This window comes from Saimiri boliviensis, chromosome 11 (assembly GCF_048565385.1).
Source record: "Saimiri boliviensis isolate mSaiBol1 chromosome 11, mSaiBol1.pri, whole genome shotgun sequence".
NCBI lineage: Eukaryota > Metazoa > Chordata > Mammalia > Primates > Cebidae > Saimiri > Saimiri boliviensis.
This window is the reverse complement of record NC_133459.1, coordinates 441812-458437: the sequence shown is the minus strand read 5'-3', so window position 1 is coordinate 458437 and position 16626 is coordinate 441812. Positions and strand designations below refer to the sequence as shown.

General features: G+C 66.5%; 2 protein-coding genes across 2 annotated transcripts; one reads left to right on the top strand and one right to left on the bottom strand.

Moving 5' to 3' along the window:
* The first annotated feature begins 394 nt into the window (after positions 1–394).
* C1QTNF12 (C1q and TNF related 12) lies at positions 395–7483 on the top strand. Its single transcript, XM_074381466.1, is given in 10 exon segments — positions 395–529; positions 1103–1267; positions 3160–3579; positions 5550–5666; positions 5746–5830; positions 5917–6068; positions 6415–6484; positions 6487–6522; positions 6805–6902; positions 6905–7483. Coding segments are annotated over 10 exon segments (1761 nt in total). The 3' UTR covers positions 7388–7483.
* Positions 7484–14502: 7019 nt separating this feature from the next.
* B3GALT6 (beta-1,3-galactosyltransferase 6) lies at positions 14503–16608 on the bottom strand. Its single transcript, XM_039473830.2, has one exon. The coding sequence runs from the start codon at positions 16433–16435 to the stop codon at positions 15446–15448; it is 990 nt and encodes a 329-aa protein (XP_039329764.1). The 5' UTR covers positions 16436–16608; the 3' UTR covers positions 14503–15445.
* Between the last annotated feature and the right edge of the window lie 18 nt (positions 16609–16626).

Below are 16626 nucleotides of genomic sequence, written 5' to 3'. Positions count from 1 at the left end.
GCCTGGCGTCTGGCAACAAAACGAGACTCTCAGAAAAAAGAAAAGTGTCTGCCGGCAGTCAGAACGAGACCCATCCTTCTGGAGGCGCTTGGGCTTTGCTGCTGCAGGGAAGTCAGGAGCATGAGGGGTCGCCCTTGGCTGTGGCTTCTGCGGGGCGGGGCCTCCCGGGCGCCCCTCTGGCTGCTGCAGGCTGGGGGCCCCGGGCACCTGCAGAGCCTTTTCTCCGAATTCCTGAGGTCGGCGGCCCGAAGTCGGTGCTCTGGTGCTGGTGAAGGCGCAGGGCTGGAGGCCCCGCGGCCGGAAGACTGGCGCTGCGCTCGGGCTCGCCCGGGGCTTCCTCCTGCGCTGGCCACGGTAGGTGACGGCTCCGCACCACGTTCGCTCTTCACAGGAGATGGCAGAGGCGACCCCGGCCCGGGAGAGACGCCATGAGTCGGCGGGGCTGTGTCGGGCCCACGGCTCCCCGCATGGTGGTCGCCTTCCCGCCTCTGCGTCCCTCCGTGGCTTCGCCGCGTGGGGTGTGCCGAAGGTGGGTCGTGGCCGCAGGCAGGAGCCCACCTGTCCCAGAGGCACAGCCGGTGCCATCACCCTTCGGAATTGCTTATAACTTAGCACTTGTGTGTACTGAACCTATTCTTGTGGGAAAAAGTCTTCTGTCACGTCTTTGTTTCTGAATTTCTTTTTTTTTTTTTTTTGAGATGGAGTTTCACTCTTGTTACCCAGGCTGGAGTGCAGTGGCGTGATCTCGGCTCACCGCAACCTCCGCCTCCTGGGTTCAGGCGATTCTCCTGCCTCAGCCTCCTGAGTAGCTGGGATTACAGGCACGCGCCACCATGCCCAGCTAATTTCTTGTATTTTTTGTAGAGACGGGTTTCACCATGTTGACCAGGATGGTCTCGATTTCTCGACCTCGTGATCCGCCTGCCTCGGCCTCCCAAAGTTGTGGGATTACAGGCTTGAGCCACCGCGCCCAGCTGTTTCTGAATTTCATGCCGCCTGTGTCCGTGCTGGCCGCGACGTGTGTCCATCTCTGTGCTCAGGGCTGGGGTGGCCGTGACCAGGGGTCACACGTGCTGGCCTGGGGGCGGTGTGGCCGCTGCAGGGCAAGGTGGGTCCCAGTAGGGAGCTTCTGCAGACCTCTGCCCGAATCCCGTACTGGACGCCAACCCCGCTGCAGCCTCGGCGCCTCCATGACCAGCAGCATCAGTTCCAAAGCCTGCTGTTGCCCGGGGGTCGTGGGAGAATGCTGACTCCCGTTTCCTGTCAGGTATGCTGACTCCCGCCTGTAATCCCAGCACTTTAGGGGGCTGAGGGGCGGGTCTCTTGAGCCCAGCCTGGGCAACGTAGACCCCATCTCACAAAAACAACGACCTGGCTGTGATGGTGCACACCTATGGTCTCAGCTACTCAGGAGGCTGAGGTGGGAGCACCACCTGAGCCCAGGAGGTGACAGCCGCAGTGAGCCGTGATGGGGCCACTGCACTCCAGCCAGGTGACAGAGCGAGACCCTGTCTCAGACGTTTTACTTCTTTTCTACATGTAAAATCTCATTTTTTTTTCAGACAGAGTCTTGCTCTGTTACCCAGTCTGGAGTGCAGCGGTGCCATCACGGTTCACTGTAACCTCCCCTCCTGGGTTCAAGGGATCCTTCAAACTCCTACGCGGCCCCTACGTAGCTGGGACCACAGGTGTGAGCCACTGTGCCTGGCTAATTTTTGTAGTTTTTGCAGTTATGGGGTTTCGTGATGTTGCACAGGCTGGTCTCAAACTCCTGAGCTTGAGGGATCCATCTGCCTTGGCCTCCGGAAGTGTTAGGATCACAGGCAAGAGCCACCATGCTGACTGAAATCTCAAGTTTTTTTTTTTTTTTTTTAAGACAGCTTCACTCTGTCACCGGGGCTGGAGTGCAATGGTGCAGTCTCAGCTCACTGCAACCTCTGCCTCCCGGGTTCAGGTGATTCTCTTGCCTCAGCCTCCATAGTAGCTGGGACTACACGTGCCACCACCATGCCCAGCTAATTTTTGTATTTTTAGTAGAGGTGGGGTTTCACCATATTGGCCAGGCTGGTCTTGAACTCCTAACCTCATGATCTTCCTGCCTCAGCCTCCCAAACTGCTGGGATTACAGGTGTGAGCCACCCCATTTGGCCTGGAAATCTCAACTTCTAACGACCTGTGGTCAGCAGTGGACGTGCCTGGCGGTGCCCATGGCCTATTGTCTGCACTGGCCCAAAATGAAAGATGATCTTTTGCCTGTGGGGCCGGGCTTGCCTGACCCCATCCCCATTTCCCTTAGAGGAATCATGGGCTCCTCTGTTCTTGTGGCGCCACTGGTGGGGGCTGACCTTGACCTCACCCCCCGCCCCGTGAGCATGGAGTGAGGGGTGTGGGGTCCGCCTTTCCCGACCCATGCTGGATGCTGGTCACAACTAGGGCTCACCTGCCGAGTCTGGCGGGGCTGGTGCAGTGTGGGAACTTCCCAGTGCCCCCAGAGTTCATGACCTTTGTGGACACGGGGCCGGGAGGCTTCACCAGTGTGCTCTGGAGTCAGCTTCTGAGGGCCCGGAGGGCAAGGGGGCAGCCAGGGTCCCTGGCAGGTTCCCAAGCATCATCCCCATCCCAGCCTGGTCTCCGGTGGCTCTGCCTGTGGATGCGGCCTGGGGCTGGGGTCTCGGCGTGGCTGCCCTTGGGTCTGGCAAATAGTGGGGGGGTGTCTGGAGTGTTCCAAGCTGTCCATCAGGGCCGGCACATTGAGCTTCCTGTTAATTTGGTGGCCACTCAGCCTCAGCCAGGACTAGTGGCTGGGGTTCTTCCAGCACCCCCGGCTACCCCTTCCCCCAGCCACTGGGCCCAAGGGGCCTGTTGCCTTGACCTGGCCTCACCTGACCCAGGTGTAACTCAGGGCCCTGCCTTCCCAGCCAGGCCCGCCAGCATCCCCAGGACCCTGGGCTGGGCTGTGAGGGCAGGGCACCGGGGAGGGCCTGGGTGAGGAGGTTGTGGGAAGGGACTGGGCTCTGTCCATGGCTGGTGGCTGCAGCTACCGGGGAGCCCTTGGACGCTCGCTCCTGGTGGCTGGCTGCAGAGGCTGGTGCCAGGGGGGGCCAGGTCAGGTTCCGCTTGGAGGGAGGGGGAGGAGTCAGCTGTCTTCACGGTTCCCAGGATGAGGCGGATCTCTGGGGAAGGGGGGAGGGCCAGGGTGGGGTCTGGGGAGGGGAAGCAAGGAGTGGAGGTGGGGGCCAGGGGGTCTCCGCCTCATCTCCGCCCCTGGCAGCTCGTCCGAGTGTGAGCCTTCCCCTTGGAGCCTCGAGGTCTGGGGAGGAGGGCAGGGGAGGATTCATTTGTCAGTGGAATGAGCAGGCCAGAGGGCTGCGACACTGGGGACCTGCGTGGGACCGTCACGCGCAGATCTGGGCAGATCCCTGCAGACGTGCGGTGGCGCAGGCCGGACGTGCCCCTGTGCCTCGTCCCTGCCCGGGGGCTGTGAGCGCCGGCCGCCCCACGACCGCGTCCTGGCGCCGGGGTCCCCCCACCGCCACCGCCACCACGTCTTCCCTCCAGGGGATGCCGGAGGCCCCTAAGGTAGGTGGCCGTCGGGGCACTCGTGGTTGCTGGGAGCTTCGGCTGCGGGCTGTCGTCCCCCAGCAGGCCCTGTGGCTCCTCCAGGCCTTGGCCATGGGGCCTGTCGTGGGGTCTGCTGCAGCCTGCCCTGCCGGCCTCTGGGAAGCCCCCTCCTCCCCTGCGGCCAGGACCCGGCCCCCAGCTGTCTGGGGTGGGTCGGCGAAGGGGGCTTCCCGCAGGGGTTGGGGCTGCAGTTGGCCCTTTGAGGCCTGGGCCTGCCGTGTCCTGAGCAACCTGTTGCTATTGGCTAAATTGCTGATTTCGGGGTGGGGGTGAGGAGGGGCCAGGCACCTCGTTAGATGGTTCAGCAGACCCCCGAGAGCCCAGCGCCCCGTAACTCCTATGGCTGGAGACACTGGCAAGCCTGTCGCTTGTGCTTTTGGGGGTCCTGTGTAGCCAGCACCCCTTCTTGCAGGTGAAATCCTCAGGCCCCAGCCTGGCCAAGCATCCTCACAGAGGCAGAAGGCCCTGAGCCCACCTCAACCCTGGGCTTCCTGTCCTGTCGAGGGTCCCCGGATGGGTCTCCAGCTGCTGCCCTCAGGCCCCAGGACTGGGAGGGGAGCTGCAGCCTGCACACCTTTGGTACTGGCTTCCCCGCTCCCGAGGGCGTCTCTGCGGCAGCCAACCCGGCTGCCTCCCAGCCCCCGCAGCCCCATTTCCCAGATGGGCAGGCTGAGGAAGGTTGAGGCCTTGAGGCTGTGGCTCTGCCAGCTCAGGAAGAGTGGGCTGGTTCCCGGTGTGAGGGCCAGGCTGGCATTGCTGGCAGGGGCGGGCGGTGGTGGGGTCCTCAGCAGTCTCGGCCAGTCCCAGGGAAGGGAGGGGCGCCCCTGCCCAGGGCTGCTCCAGGCCTCCCTGGAAGGGTGTGTGCCCAGGTGTGTGCCCAGGCTGACCCTCTAGGAGTCCGGGTGGGTGGTTCTGCAGTCTGCTCTCTGCTGCCTCTGGCCCTCATTCTCCAGATAGGCTGATGCTCATGCCCCTCCAGGGCACCGGGTCCCTCCAGCTGGTTGCAGGCCGCCAAGAGAGCCAGCAGACAGGGGGTACGTGAGGAGTGGGGGGTGCATTTGAAATGGTCTTGGCTTGTTTTTCCCTGGGCGGGCCCGGGTCAGGGCTGGGGACGTGCTCACCCTCCTGGCCCCCACGTTCCCATGGTAGAAGCCTGTCTGGTCCACTGGGAGGACCCCCTGCTGTGTCCACTCAGGAGGCCGAGGCTGTCTTCAGAACCTGGCCCTGCTGGTTTGGGGCTAGGCCAAGCTCAGGATGGGACTCTGCTGTGGGCCAGGGTCCCTTGGCTCACCCTGCCCTGGGGAGGGGCTCTCTCCCGGCCAGGCCGCACACTTGCTGTTGGAGCCTGGCACTTGTCCGCTTGCAGGCCAGGCTGCTGCAGCCCATACCCGCTTAATGCTCCTTCTCTGACTGTGGAGGCTGGGGTGGCTTAAGCGGGTGATGGAGAGGGCAGCAGGCTCTTGGGGCAGCTCTATCCCACCGTGTCTGGCCATTGCTTGAGACAATAGGGGTGGGCTGACAATGGGGGTGTCCTGGGGACAATGCCAGGACCTGAACCCAAGGAGTGGAGTGAACTGGAAGGTACAGGGTCCTTGGAGGCAGAGTCCATGCCCCCTTCCCCCCGGGAGCCACTTGGCCTGGTGCCTCTGGGACTCCCAGTAAGGCCCGTGAAAACTCTCTCCTGTCTTCCCCACAAGGCCCCATCCCCGGCCGGGCTCAGGGCGTCAGGGTCCGGCTGTGCCCACGGAAGCCCTGCGTCCTTGCCCTGCCGGTACCCGGCATCGGGACAGCTTCTGAGGCCCCCATGGCGGCTGGTGGTCTTTCTCCTGCCGGCGATGGCTTGTGGCATCTTCCCTGTGTCTGCCCTGGGGTTCCCAGCTTTCTGCAGGGCACAGCCCCAGTGCACTGACCCGGTCCCGTCCCTTCAGCCCTCCCAGGCCTCAGGACCTGAGTTCTCAGATGCCCGCAGGACATGGCTGAACTTTGTACGGCGGCCACTCGCCGGCGCGTTGAGGAAGCGGTGCCGAGGCCGGGACACGAAGCCGGTGAGACTGGCTGGGGTGCGGTGCTGCCTGCTGCTGGGTCCCACTGGGACCCTCACCGTCGTCTTCTGTCTCCCCGCAGCGGGGCCTCTTGGGCCCCCCAGGACCTCCAGGTGCAGAAATGACCCCAGAGACCCTGCTCCGGGAGTTTCAGGAGATGCTGGAAGGTCAGCCGCCCCAAACTGCCCCAGGTCCGGAGGTGCCTGGGCGCCTGAACTGACCCTGCTGGCCGCCTGTGCCCTCTTCCCCGCAGAGGCCACGGAACACCGGTTCTCAGGGCCGTTGGACCCAGTGTGGCCCCCGGGGGTGGGCCCGAGGCTGTTGGGCGAGGCCTTTCACTGCCGGCTGAAGGGCCCCCGCCGGGTGGACAAGCGGATGCTGGTGGAGCTGGACGGCTTTCAGGCTGTGAGTGGGGCCGGGGCCCAGCCCGGTCCAGAGTCTGGGAGCTGGGTGGGGCCCCAGGTGGGTTGGAGGTCTGGAGGGGGCTTGGAGGGCAAAGGGCTGCCTCGGGTCAGGGTTGGGAGGCCCTGGGGGGCCCAGACCACACCTTATGCCCAGGCCAAGGATGGGTCCCCAGCAGCCGCGAAGCAGGGGGATCCTTCTGGGTGCGGGCCGGAGGGTTCACTCGTCGGCACCCACAGAGAGAGTGAGCGTCCCGGGGAGGCCTGCTCCAGTGAGGGGCTGTCGGCTGCAGGCACCTTCCCCGGGAGGGGTCTGTGGGGTGCTGGCCGCTCACCCGCTGCCCTCACAGCCTGCCACCCAAGGTGCCTTCCTTCGAGGCTCCGGTTTGAGTCTGGCCTCGGGTCGGTTCACGGCACCTGCGTCGGCATCTTCCAGTTCTCTGCCAGCCTGCACGTGGGTGAGCCGGATGGGGCTGTGCTGTGTGCTGTGACGGGGCTCGGGCCGAGCTTCCTGGGGGTGCCCGGCCCTGGGCACGGCTGGTGGTCTTTCTCCCCTTAGAGAGCTGCCCCCTGCCCACGCCTTGGACTGGGTGTGGGGTCCCTGCTACACTCTGGGCCTCAGGCCCACCCTCCCGAGCCCCAGCAGCCACTCCTGGGCCTGTCCTGGGCCAGGTGCCCCAAAGCCCCTGCCTGGGCCCCCACGCCCCCATGCGCCACCCTCCCCAGGGCTGTCTCCACAGACCACAGTGAGCTGCAGGGCAAGGCCCGGCTGCGGGTCCGGGGTGCCGTGCGTGTCCTCGTCTGCATCCAGTCTCTGTGCCAACGCCACATGTGAGTGGCCTCAGCCCCGCTCCAGGCACAGCCCAAGGGACCACCCTTGGGCTGGGGGGGTCACAGGCCCACACAGGGTCTCTGGGCATGGGGGTGGGTCTTGGCCCCGTGGACCTGCAGCGCCTCAGCCTTGTCGTGCGGGGCTGTGTTCAGGTCCCTGGAGGTCATCTCGGGCCTAGGGGGCAACAGCAAGTCTTCACAGCACAGCTGCAGGGGAGGCGGGGATGGGAGCGTGAGGCTGGGCCAGGTGTGAGCAAGAGGGTTTGGGAGTGCTCGGGGCGCAGAGCTCTGGGGCCTCAGCACCTCCTAGCACAGGGCAGGCGGGCAGACGCTGCCTGTCGAGGGGCTGGGGTGTGGCTGCCCGCCGTGGTGACGTCCCCGTACCTCTCACAGGCTGGGCAGTACGCCTTCGTGTTTGCGGACAGTGGTTCCGGGGCCGTCCTCACCATCCAGGCGGGCTCCAGCTTCTCTGGGCTGCTCCTGGGCACGTGAGGGTGCTGAGGCGGGCTGGGCGAGGAGCTGCCGCCGGAGTTTGGGGATCCTCCCATGGGTGCCTGTGGTCATCACAATAAAGAGCCGTCACCCTGGCTGCCACCCTCGAGTGCTGTGTGGATGTTTCCGTGGGGGTGGAGGCCGGGCTGCCGAGGTCTGGGGGAGCTGAGACTCCGGGCCACAGAATCTCGGGGCAGACTGCGCGGCCTGGGGTGGCGGTGGTGGGAGGCTGGGCCCTGAGGATAGGGACCACCGTCTGCGGAGGCCGCGCACGGCCTGTCCATGAGCCTGTCCAGCCTTTGGGGGCCCTGGAAGCTGCCAGGTTGGGACATCGCACAGCTCTGGGCCCTCGCGAGGCCTGCATCCTGGGGGGGCTGTGGGGGCCTCTGTGTGGGAGGGTGTGCAGGCCATACCCGGGACCGCGTGCTCACATATGCTGGTCGCCACAGGTGTGCGGAGCTGAAGGGCACCCCTGTCAGGTTGGCCCAGACCGTGGGGTGCCCTGGGCACCCAGGTGGAGCAGGGGTGGGACCAGCAGGCTTCTCCCCGCCTGGCCCAGGGGCAGCCACACCCTAAGGACCAGCCTCCCAGATGCCAGAATTGGCCATGGAAGGTTGGTGGGCCCCACGTGCAACTCCCATGCCGCTGCCTGCTGGCAGGTCCTGTGGATTTGGGTCCCGTTCCCTGCCCGCCCCATTTTGGCTCTGGCAAAGAGACCAGAGAGCGGATTGGCCTCAGGACGTCTGGGCCTCTGCTGAGCTGCAGAGACGTCCTCTCAGGGCCCTGGTGGGTGGTGGGGTCGGGGAGGTTGGAGGAGGCTGACGTCCATGGCTATGACCCCTCCCCTGGGACCGGGACCTGCCTGGGCTGGCACCTGGGCAGCGAGGCAGGACCAGCGAGGTGTGTGGGTGGGCACCAATCAGCAGGGGGTGGGCCTGGCTGCTGACCCGTCCCAGCGCTCTCCCTGGAGCCCCCAGGGTGGCATAGGGGCTGGGGCTGTCTGGAGGCCTCTGCTTCCCTTGCCCAGGCTGTGGCCACTGGCCTGGGGATGTCCAGCCAGGCAAAGGCTGGTGACAGGCACCACTCTGGGACCCCATCCAGGAGGCGGGGTGGTAGGGAGGTCAACAGCTTCGGCACCAACTCAAGCGTCCTGAAGCCCTGGTGTGGGGTGCGGGATACCAGCCTGGATGCAAAAGCCTGGGCTTGGGGCTCCTCTCTGCTCTCAGCACCCCTTTGGTGGGCACGGCCTGCCCCTGGGGCCCGGACCCGGAGCTCAGGGTCTCTCCCCTCTGCAGCCCCTGCCCTGCTTGGCCACGGCGCTCCGCAGTTCCCCTCTAGAGAGCAGGGTTGCCGCCCGTCGTGAGGGGTGACCTGGGCTGTGCCTGGATGTCCCGGAGCTGGGTGGCGGGGATGGCCGTGTTGGAGCCCTGAGGAGGCCGGGTGTGGCCTGCACGCTCCTAGTATGCGTGAGACCCAGGGCCGCAGACACCCCTGTTTGCTTCAAGTTTTCAGCAGCTCTCCCCGTGCCTGGCTGGGCCTCGCTCACCCGTCCTGCCCTCGGCTCCCCAGCTCCGGGCGCGAATGGGCTGGGACCAGGCGCCCCGGATCAGGCAGCACCGCCCCGGCCTCACCGTCTGGGAATCGGCCCTCCAGGTCCTTCAGCAGCAGCCTGTCCCCCACCGGACGGTCTGAAGGGTGATGAGGAGGCCCCCGCAGAGCCACACCTGCGACCCCGGGCTTCGCAGCAGCAGCCGCCGTCTTGCACCCCGGCCAGCTGAGTTGAGGGGGCTTTGTAGCATCTGTAGCCCCGGCCGGAGCCCCAGTCCGAGGAGTGGCCCCTAGGCCACACTGCACAAGTCCTCCAGCCTCATGCCACGCAGGGCGAGCCCTTCCCTAGGGCCCCAGCTGCACCTGCCTGGCCCACCCTGGCACGGTGGCCCTGGGGCTGCCTCCGTGAGGTCAGAAGCAGTATTCCCAGCCCATGCTGCTGTCCTGGTGTTGAACTCAGACAGAAATGTGGATGGCAGCTCAGGGCAGCTAGAAAGTCGTCTTGGGGCCAGGAGCACCGGCCACCTCAAGGGAGGCAGCAGGAGTCAGGGAGAGGCGGGGCTGGGGGCTCCTGGCTGTGAGAGGGGGCTGGGCCCAGCCCGGCCCTGTGTCAGGTGTGGACATCCTTGTGCATCCGTTCCTGGTACCTCAAGGGCCCCACTGTGGGGGCGTGTGGGGGATACGGCCGCCCTGGCCTGGCCCCTGGGGGTGCCTGGGTATGGACCCTGGCACTGCAGCCGGGACAGGCAGGTGCTGTGGGACCGGCTTTGGCATCTGACTGCCGCCTGTCCCCACCCCTGTTGCCCTGCTGGGAGGGGGTCTGCTCCAAGGGCCCCCGGGCTGCCAGCCTCTGCAGTAACCTCAGCCTGTTTCTGCGGCCTGTCCCGGGCCCCAGACCACACCACACGTCCTGACCACTGTCACCTGGGTTTCGGGGCAAGTGTGGCCTGGGGGTGTGGGGGACGTCTGGGGGCCGCCTGTGCTGCTTTTTAAATATCTGTTTGCCCAGTGCTCGGTGTTGACCCGGAGTGAGAGTTGTGTGTCCCTGTGACTGGTGCGTGGCCTGTGTGTCTTCAGGTCTGTGAGGGGCTCTGCCCTGGCGCCGGGACTCTCTGCAGAGCCAGCAGCTTGGCCCCCTGGGAGCAAACCCAGGGCAGCTGGCCAGGGCCTTGGGGCTGGAGCCCTCAGCCCGATACTCAGTGCCCGGAGTGGCCATGGGCAGAGTTCCTGGGGTCCAGGCCACAAAGTTCCGTGGTCCTGCCAGGGAGCTCATCACACCAGACAGTCAACAGGGGGCCCACGGAGCTGTGATGGCCGCCCCAGCATTTAGGGCTCCCTGAACTGGGTGAGGGGGGGGTCCAGAGAGGGGCCTCCCACCCCCAGCTAGGGGCTGCTCAGCGAGCCGACCTTAGGGGAAGCCCCTGGGAGGCTTCTTTCCTCCCTGTAGAGCGCTGCCCTGGGACCTGCCACGCTGGAGGCCGCTGGGGCTGGAGCCAGGGGCAGAGCTGGGGCTGGATGGGAAAGGGGGACTGGATCCAGGGGATGGAGCTGGGGGCTGGAGTGGTTGCGGGGGGCAGGAGGCTGGAGCCAGGGAAGAGCTGGGGCTGGAGCTGGCGGGGAAGAGGGGCTGGAGTGAGGTGGGGCGCTGGAGCCGGGGGCAGAGCTATGACCTGTGGCTGTAGCTCTCGGGCTGGGCTTGGCCAGTCTGCCCTTCAGGCCACTCCGAGCTGTGGCAGCCTCAGGGCCTGTCCCAGGGGTCTCCCGTGGCCTGAGCCTGGAGTGGCAGCGTGTCTGGGAGCTGGGAACACAGCCAGCCCTGCCTGTGGCTGCTGAGCGTGTCTGACAGGTACACAGGTGAGCCTGGCAGCAGAGACCTGGGGACAGAGGGTCTCTGTTTGGGAGGCCAGGCAGTCCCCGCTCTGGGGCAGCGACTCACGGGGCCTCCGTGTGACATCTGTGTCGCAACAGCTGTGTGTCACGCATGCGACGTGGGGCCTTCCACCCACCCCACGCCCGTGGCCCTCACGTGGGGTGACAAAGAGTGACAGCTGGCCAGGGCTGGAGGGCTGGGAAGACCCCACCTTGGTCTCTGCAGGGAAGTGTCTCCAGCCCCCTCAGCCCCCTCACCCTCACGGAGGGGTGGGTGGGGGGAGCAGGACACCCCTCCACAGCAGGAGGCAGAGCCTCTGGACTCAGGCCCTCGGGTCAGGTGCCTTTTAGGCTGAGTCCCAGTGTCTGGGCCGGTCTGCAGAGGCGGTGGAGGGTGAGGCACCGTGATCCCCTGTCGCCCCGGTGGGGACTTGGGCCTGGCTCTGCCCGTCATCACTCCCTCTCCCTCCGAGGCGGGCGCAGAGCCCCTGGGGGAGGCTGGGCCTGCCGAGACCTTCAGACGCCTCCAGAGGGTGGGGCCCGGGCTTGAGTTTCCTTTTGCCTGGGTCACCGGGCTGGGCCAGGCCCCGGGTCCGGGGGGAGGGGAGGGGACTGCGGGCCTCCTGGGCCCCATCCTGCCTGCCCCGCCAGCCCGGGAGGGTCCGAGGCTGCCTGTGGTGTTCGCTCTGCAGGACGAAGCTGAGGTCGCTGCAGAGCCACCCCTGCGACCCCTGGCTTCTCAGCTGTGGGCGCTGCCTTGCACCCCGGCCCACTGAGTTGAGGGGGCTTTGCAGTATCCATGGCCCCGGTGGGGCAGGATGCCCCAGCCCCAGTCCACGGAGAGGCCCCAAGGCCATGCTGCACGTCTCGCTGGGCAACAGGACCAGGGCCGAGGCCGAGGCCGGGCGGGGAGGAACGCCTGCCGCTCATCCACCGTCCACCTCTGCTGGGAACCCCGAGGAGGGAGGCTCGGGTCCTTGGGGAGGGAGGAGGGGGTGGGGCCTAGAGAGACCCTCCGAGGGGATGAGGCCCAGGGCAGGGTGGGGCCGGGTGTTGGTTCTTTTCCTGGGGTGGTTCTGACCCGGCCGGGGCGGTGCAGGGCCGTGGGCCTGCCGGGTGCAGCGCGGCCATCGGGGCAGGGTCGGCAGGGAGGGTGCGGAGGGCAGGGAGGCCAGAGAGGGGCCGTGAGGTCTGGGGGTGCAGAGGGCTGAGGGAGAGGAGTGTGGGCACCCAGAGGCCAGCTTGCTGGGGTGGCATGGGTTCCAGCTCCTGGGCTGTGGGAAGGTCCGGGGTGGGTGGCTGAGACCTCAAGGGGAGGCCCAGGGATTTGGGCTGTGCCCCCTCAAACACCTCCTCTTTGAGGACCCCAGAGACTGGCCAGGCCTGTGTGATGGACACAGAAGCCTTTCCCCTGGGCCACGGGGGGAGAGGGAGATGCCAGCTCACCCCAGAGCAAGAAACCAGGAGAAAGGGCCGAGCCCCTCCCAGGCCCCACAGAGCCAGTCCGTGGAGCTGGAAACGTTTTCACTGGCTGCTGGTGGGCCCAGGAACATGGCCTTGCGTGAACGAGGGGCCTCCTCTCCCCTCCGGGTCTGCTCTGGGTGTGGGGGGCCAGGCCCGCCCGTCTCGGCGGCCACCTGCTCCCCAGGGCTCCCAAGGTATCTGCTTGTCAGCTGGTCTCACGGTGGCATGGCTGGGGAGCCTGGGGCTGGCAGGGCAGCAGGAGGGCCATGCCCCCTAGATCCGAGGACTCAGCCCAGGCTCGGCCAGGAAGAGGGTGGAAGAGTCTGGGGTACCCAGGTGGCAGGACCGGACACACAAAGGCCTCCCGGGCACACGGTGTGTGCTGAGCCCCGGGAGGAGGAGGAGGAGATCGGGCCCCGTCAGTGCTGGGTGTCTGCGGCGCCTGCCCTCGTGGAGTACCGAAGAGAGGGCACAGGGAGCTGGGCTGGCACCCGGGGCTGCCGCACGGGGCGTCTCCCCTGGGAGACCTGGAGGGCGCCCTCCTGAGGTCCTGGGAAGAGGCCTGTGGGTGGAGCCCTTGCCCCTACTTGCCTGGTGGGGGGGGTCATCAAGCCTTGGACTCAGAGGCGTCGCCTGGGTCTCGGGTTCATGGCCACACAGCTGCCTTCTCTTTCTGATCAGGCCAGTCACATGGGAGGAAGACCAGCTCGGCCTCGGCTTAATGTGACTCTGCCTACAGAGGCCTGAACCCCAAACAAGGTCAGTCTGCAGCTGCTGTTAGGGCTTGGAACTCAGTCCAGAACAGGAGCCTCCATCGACCACCAGCCTCCCAGCCAGGCACAGGGGGCAGGTGGAGGCCTGGAGGCCTCAGGGGTGAGGGTGCCCCCAGGTGCAGGCAGCACGTTCATCTTGGGGGCTACTGCCCAGGCCACAGGCCCTGTGGGTGCCCAGAGAGCTGAAGCTGATGTCAGGGGGCAGCCTCCAGCAGGTGGGGGCAAAGGGGCAGGACCAGGGTCCCCAGGGGAACGGCAGAGGTGGGTGCTCTCCTGAGGGATCCTGAAGGGACCAGAGCCCTCCCTCTTGGCTTGACCTGCATTTCCCGCCGGCCACGCGCCTCCTGGGGGCTGTGCACGCACAGCTGCTCCATGCCTGTCCAGGTGGGCTCTCAGGCCACTGGAGGAGATACACCCGTGGAGCTCAGGAACAGTCAGCTGTCTTGTACCCCAAGTTCCCACATGGAATAGAGCTCGGTGACTTCCCATCTCCCGAGGGCCTCCTGGTTCAGCCCTGGTCTCCGGGAGTACGTCGGTGGGTGGGGAGCTGCGCGTGCTCAGCCTGGGGGAGGGGATGCCGTGGCACGTCCGCCGTCTAGAGGAGCCACGGGGCAGGGAGACACCAGCAAGCAGGGAGGATCCACAGGGCAAGTTCGAGGTGAGGCCAGAGAGCTGCAGCTGCCCGGCTCTGGAAGCCCCCAGCCCCCGCCACAGGTCCGGGTCCAGCCGTCAGCCCACATGTCCTCTGAACCCGCTCACCACCGCACAGATGGGAGGCTCAGCCCGGGCAGGCTTTACTCTGATTTAAATTTCAACGTCTTCGGTGAAAGAACACTACATTTCCATTTTTGTAGGTCAGAAGTGGTTGCATACGGGATTTTTACTTTCTCCTAGGGGGTCTGGGGCATTTGCGCTGTGCATTCCACAGGGGCAACTCTGGGGGGCCACTGCAGGGCGAGGTGTGGGAGGCCAGCCCTTGGTTCAAATCCCGCTCTCCACTGCCTGAGGTCCTCAGCAAGTCCTCTGGCGTCTCCAAGCACACACAGCTTTCCTCAAGCAATTATGGGATCTCAACACCCGTGAGGGGCAGACCCTGGGCTCGAGTGTGCGACCCCCGTGGGAGGGGAGGGCCGCATCCTGCTCACACAGGAGCCGTCAGTCCCAGATTCAGGGTGGCTCATTGGAGCTTGAACTCATCTGCCTGACCTAGGGAAGCCTCTGGTCCCACCCGTGCCTCCTGGGGGTGGGAGGATCGCCCTGCACATCACTGAGCACAGAGCACCCCCCACCCCATTCTTTCCTCCGAGACCACTGCTTCCTTCAAACAGAAATAACCCAAACCTGCTCCCAAACCCATGGCCTGAGCCTGACCCCAACCCAACCCTGACCGTGACCCTAACGCTCCAGACTGGATCCCGCCCCAAAGTAGGACAGCAAAGGCCACAGCGGGGACCACACAGGTTCTCCAGACACAAAACCCCAGTGGGACTCCGGGGCTCATGGTCACCCCTTGTCCCGGGGCCACTTTATTTTACTTTGGCAAGGACTACAGCGTTCAGTTTTCTCAGTCAACAAGGAGGCTTCCCAGGACGCACGAAGGTAGCGAGAGGTGGGCCGGGTTCCGGCCGGCTGGTCCTGTTTTTTTTTGAGGCAGAATTTGGGAAGCCTCGTCAGCACCCACGGGTTCGACTCCTGTGACGTGGGCCAGAGTGTGAGGCGAAGCAGCACGAGCTCTCTGCGGCCACGGGAAGCCTTAAACGGAAAGTCTCTTCAAAGGAGACAACGCTGTGACCGACGTGTAAACGGAAAAGAGAAACGGCCAGTTTTAAAGTTCTCCTGCGTTTGTTTAAACACCCGCGGGGCTGACAGAACAAGCGGCACAAATGCATTACCCACAACGCCAAGTTCTGACATCAAAGTCTTTCCTTAAATCACGTAAAAAACACCGAGACCAGCACACTGCCAGCTTAAACTTACATCGACACGAACTTACAATAAATAAGTCACAAGCCAACACCGAGTTCTATTTACCACGAAGTCACTGGACAGAGACAGAGACCAAAACACCATTAAAGCGAACCGATGTGAAACCACTCTCTGTCTTAAGACGCATACGAGAAACGCCACTGGTAAGAACGGAGTCCAGCGCCGCGCGCCGGTCAGGACCGCACGGGGCCAGCGGGCCACGGTGCAGCCGGTGACCCGGCTCGGGCTCGGACCCGCTGAGGTCCAGGAACGGGGGGCGCCTCCCCCTGGACACGGCGCGCTGCCCCGGCGACCCCCAAGGGTTCTCCGAAACGCAGGCCGAGACGCACGCGGCGACCACAGGCGCGGCCCCCTCGGCATCTGCCCCAAGGCGCGGCGGGGTGAACCGGTGCCCCGAGGGCCGGGCGGCGGCGGCGGCTCAGGGGATGCCCTCCCTCCTCTGGCAGCACTGCGAGGGCGGCGCGGACCAGTCGTAGACGTAGGACAGGCGCAGCTGCACCTCGCGCTTGCACAGGCGGCCCTCGCGCGCCAGCGTCGCGTGCTTCTCCAGCATGTCCTCCAGGCTCTGCTTGTGCGTCACCAGGTACTGGTTGCTGCAGCCGCGGGAGCGGTACTCGGTGTCGAAGCGCGGGTCGTGCTCGCGCTGCACGTCCACCGGCGCCAGCCAGGCGCCCAGAGACACGTCCTCGCTGTGCCAGGCGCGCAGGTAGTCGCGGCTCAGGCGCAGGTAGCGCACCAGGTCGGCCGAGAGCACGTAGCCGCCGCCCAGCGCGTAGGGCAGGTAGTAGTCGCAGAGCTGCCAGGCGGCCTCGCGCCAGCGGCCCCCGGGCTTGACGCGGCCGCGGCCCGAGAAGAAGCCCCAGTAGAGGCGGCGGCGGCGCGCGGGGTCGCGGGCCCGCAGCTCCGCCAGCAGCGCGTCCAGCCGCGCGAAGGAGTCGTCGTCCGCCTTGAGCACGAACTCGAAGGCCACGTGCTCGTCCAGCCAGGCCAGCATGGCCAGCACCTTGGCCGTGAGGTTGTCGTAGGCGTCGCGCAGCGCGGGCAGCAGCAGCAGGTCCCCGTGCCGCGCCTGCTCGCGCTCCAGGGCGCGCCGCTCCTCGGCGCCCAGGCCGGCGGTGCCCACGGCGAAGCGCGCCCACACGTCGCCCGGGGCCCCGCGCCGCGTCAGCCACGTGCTGCGGACCACGCTGCGGCGCTCGGCGGCGCGGGGCGCGCTGGCCACCAGCACCGCCAGGAAGGCGGCGGCGTGCGCGGGCGCGGGGGGCTGGGGGCTGCGGCCCGGCGCCGCCCCGGGGCCCCCGGGCTCGGACGCGCAGCGCGCCAGGTAGAGCAGCGCCGCCCCGCACAGCACCAGCGCGCCGAGGCCCAGCGCCGCCCGCCGCCGCCACGCGCGCCGCAGCAGCTTCATGGCGCCCGCGCCGGGCCCGCGGCCCAGGCCGGGCGCGCGAATGCGCAGGCGCCGCCGGCTCGGGGCGGTGCGCGTGCGCACGGCGCTCCCGGGAGCGCGCCGGACCCTTCCGAAGACGCCGAGTCTCGGGGGCGCTCGGGGACCGGCGACCAATCGGCGGCCGCGGCGGTGCCAGGAGCGGCCGTCACGTG

Excerpts from the sequence above, each read along its gene's own strand:
- B3GALT6 (XM_039473830.2), bottom strand. The coding sequence starts at position 16,435 with ATGAAGCTGCTGCGGCGCGCGTGGCGGCGGCGGGCGGCGCTGGGCCTC.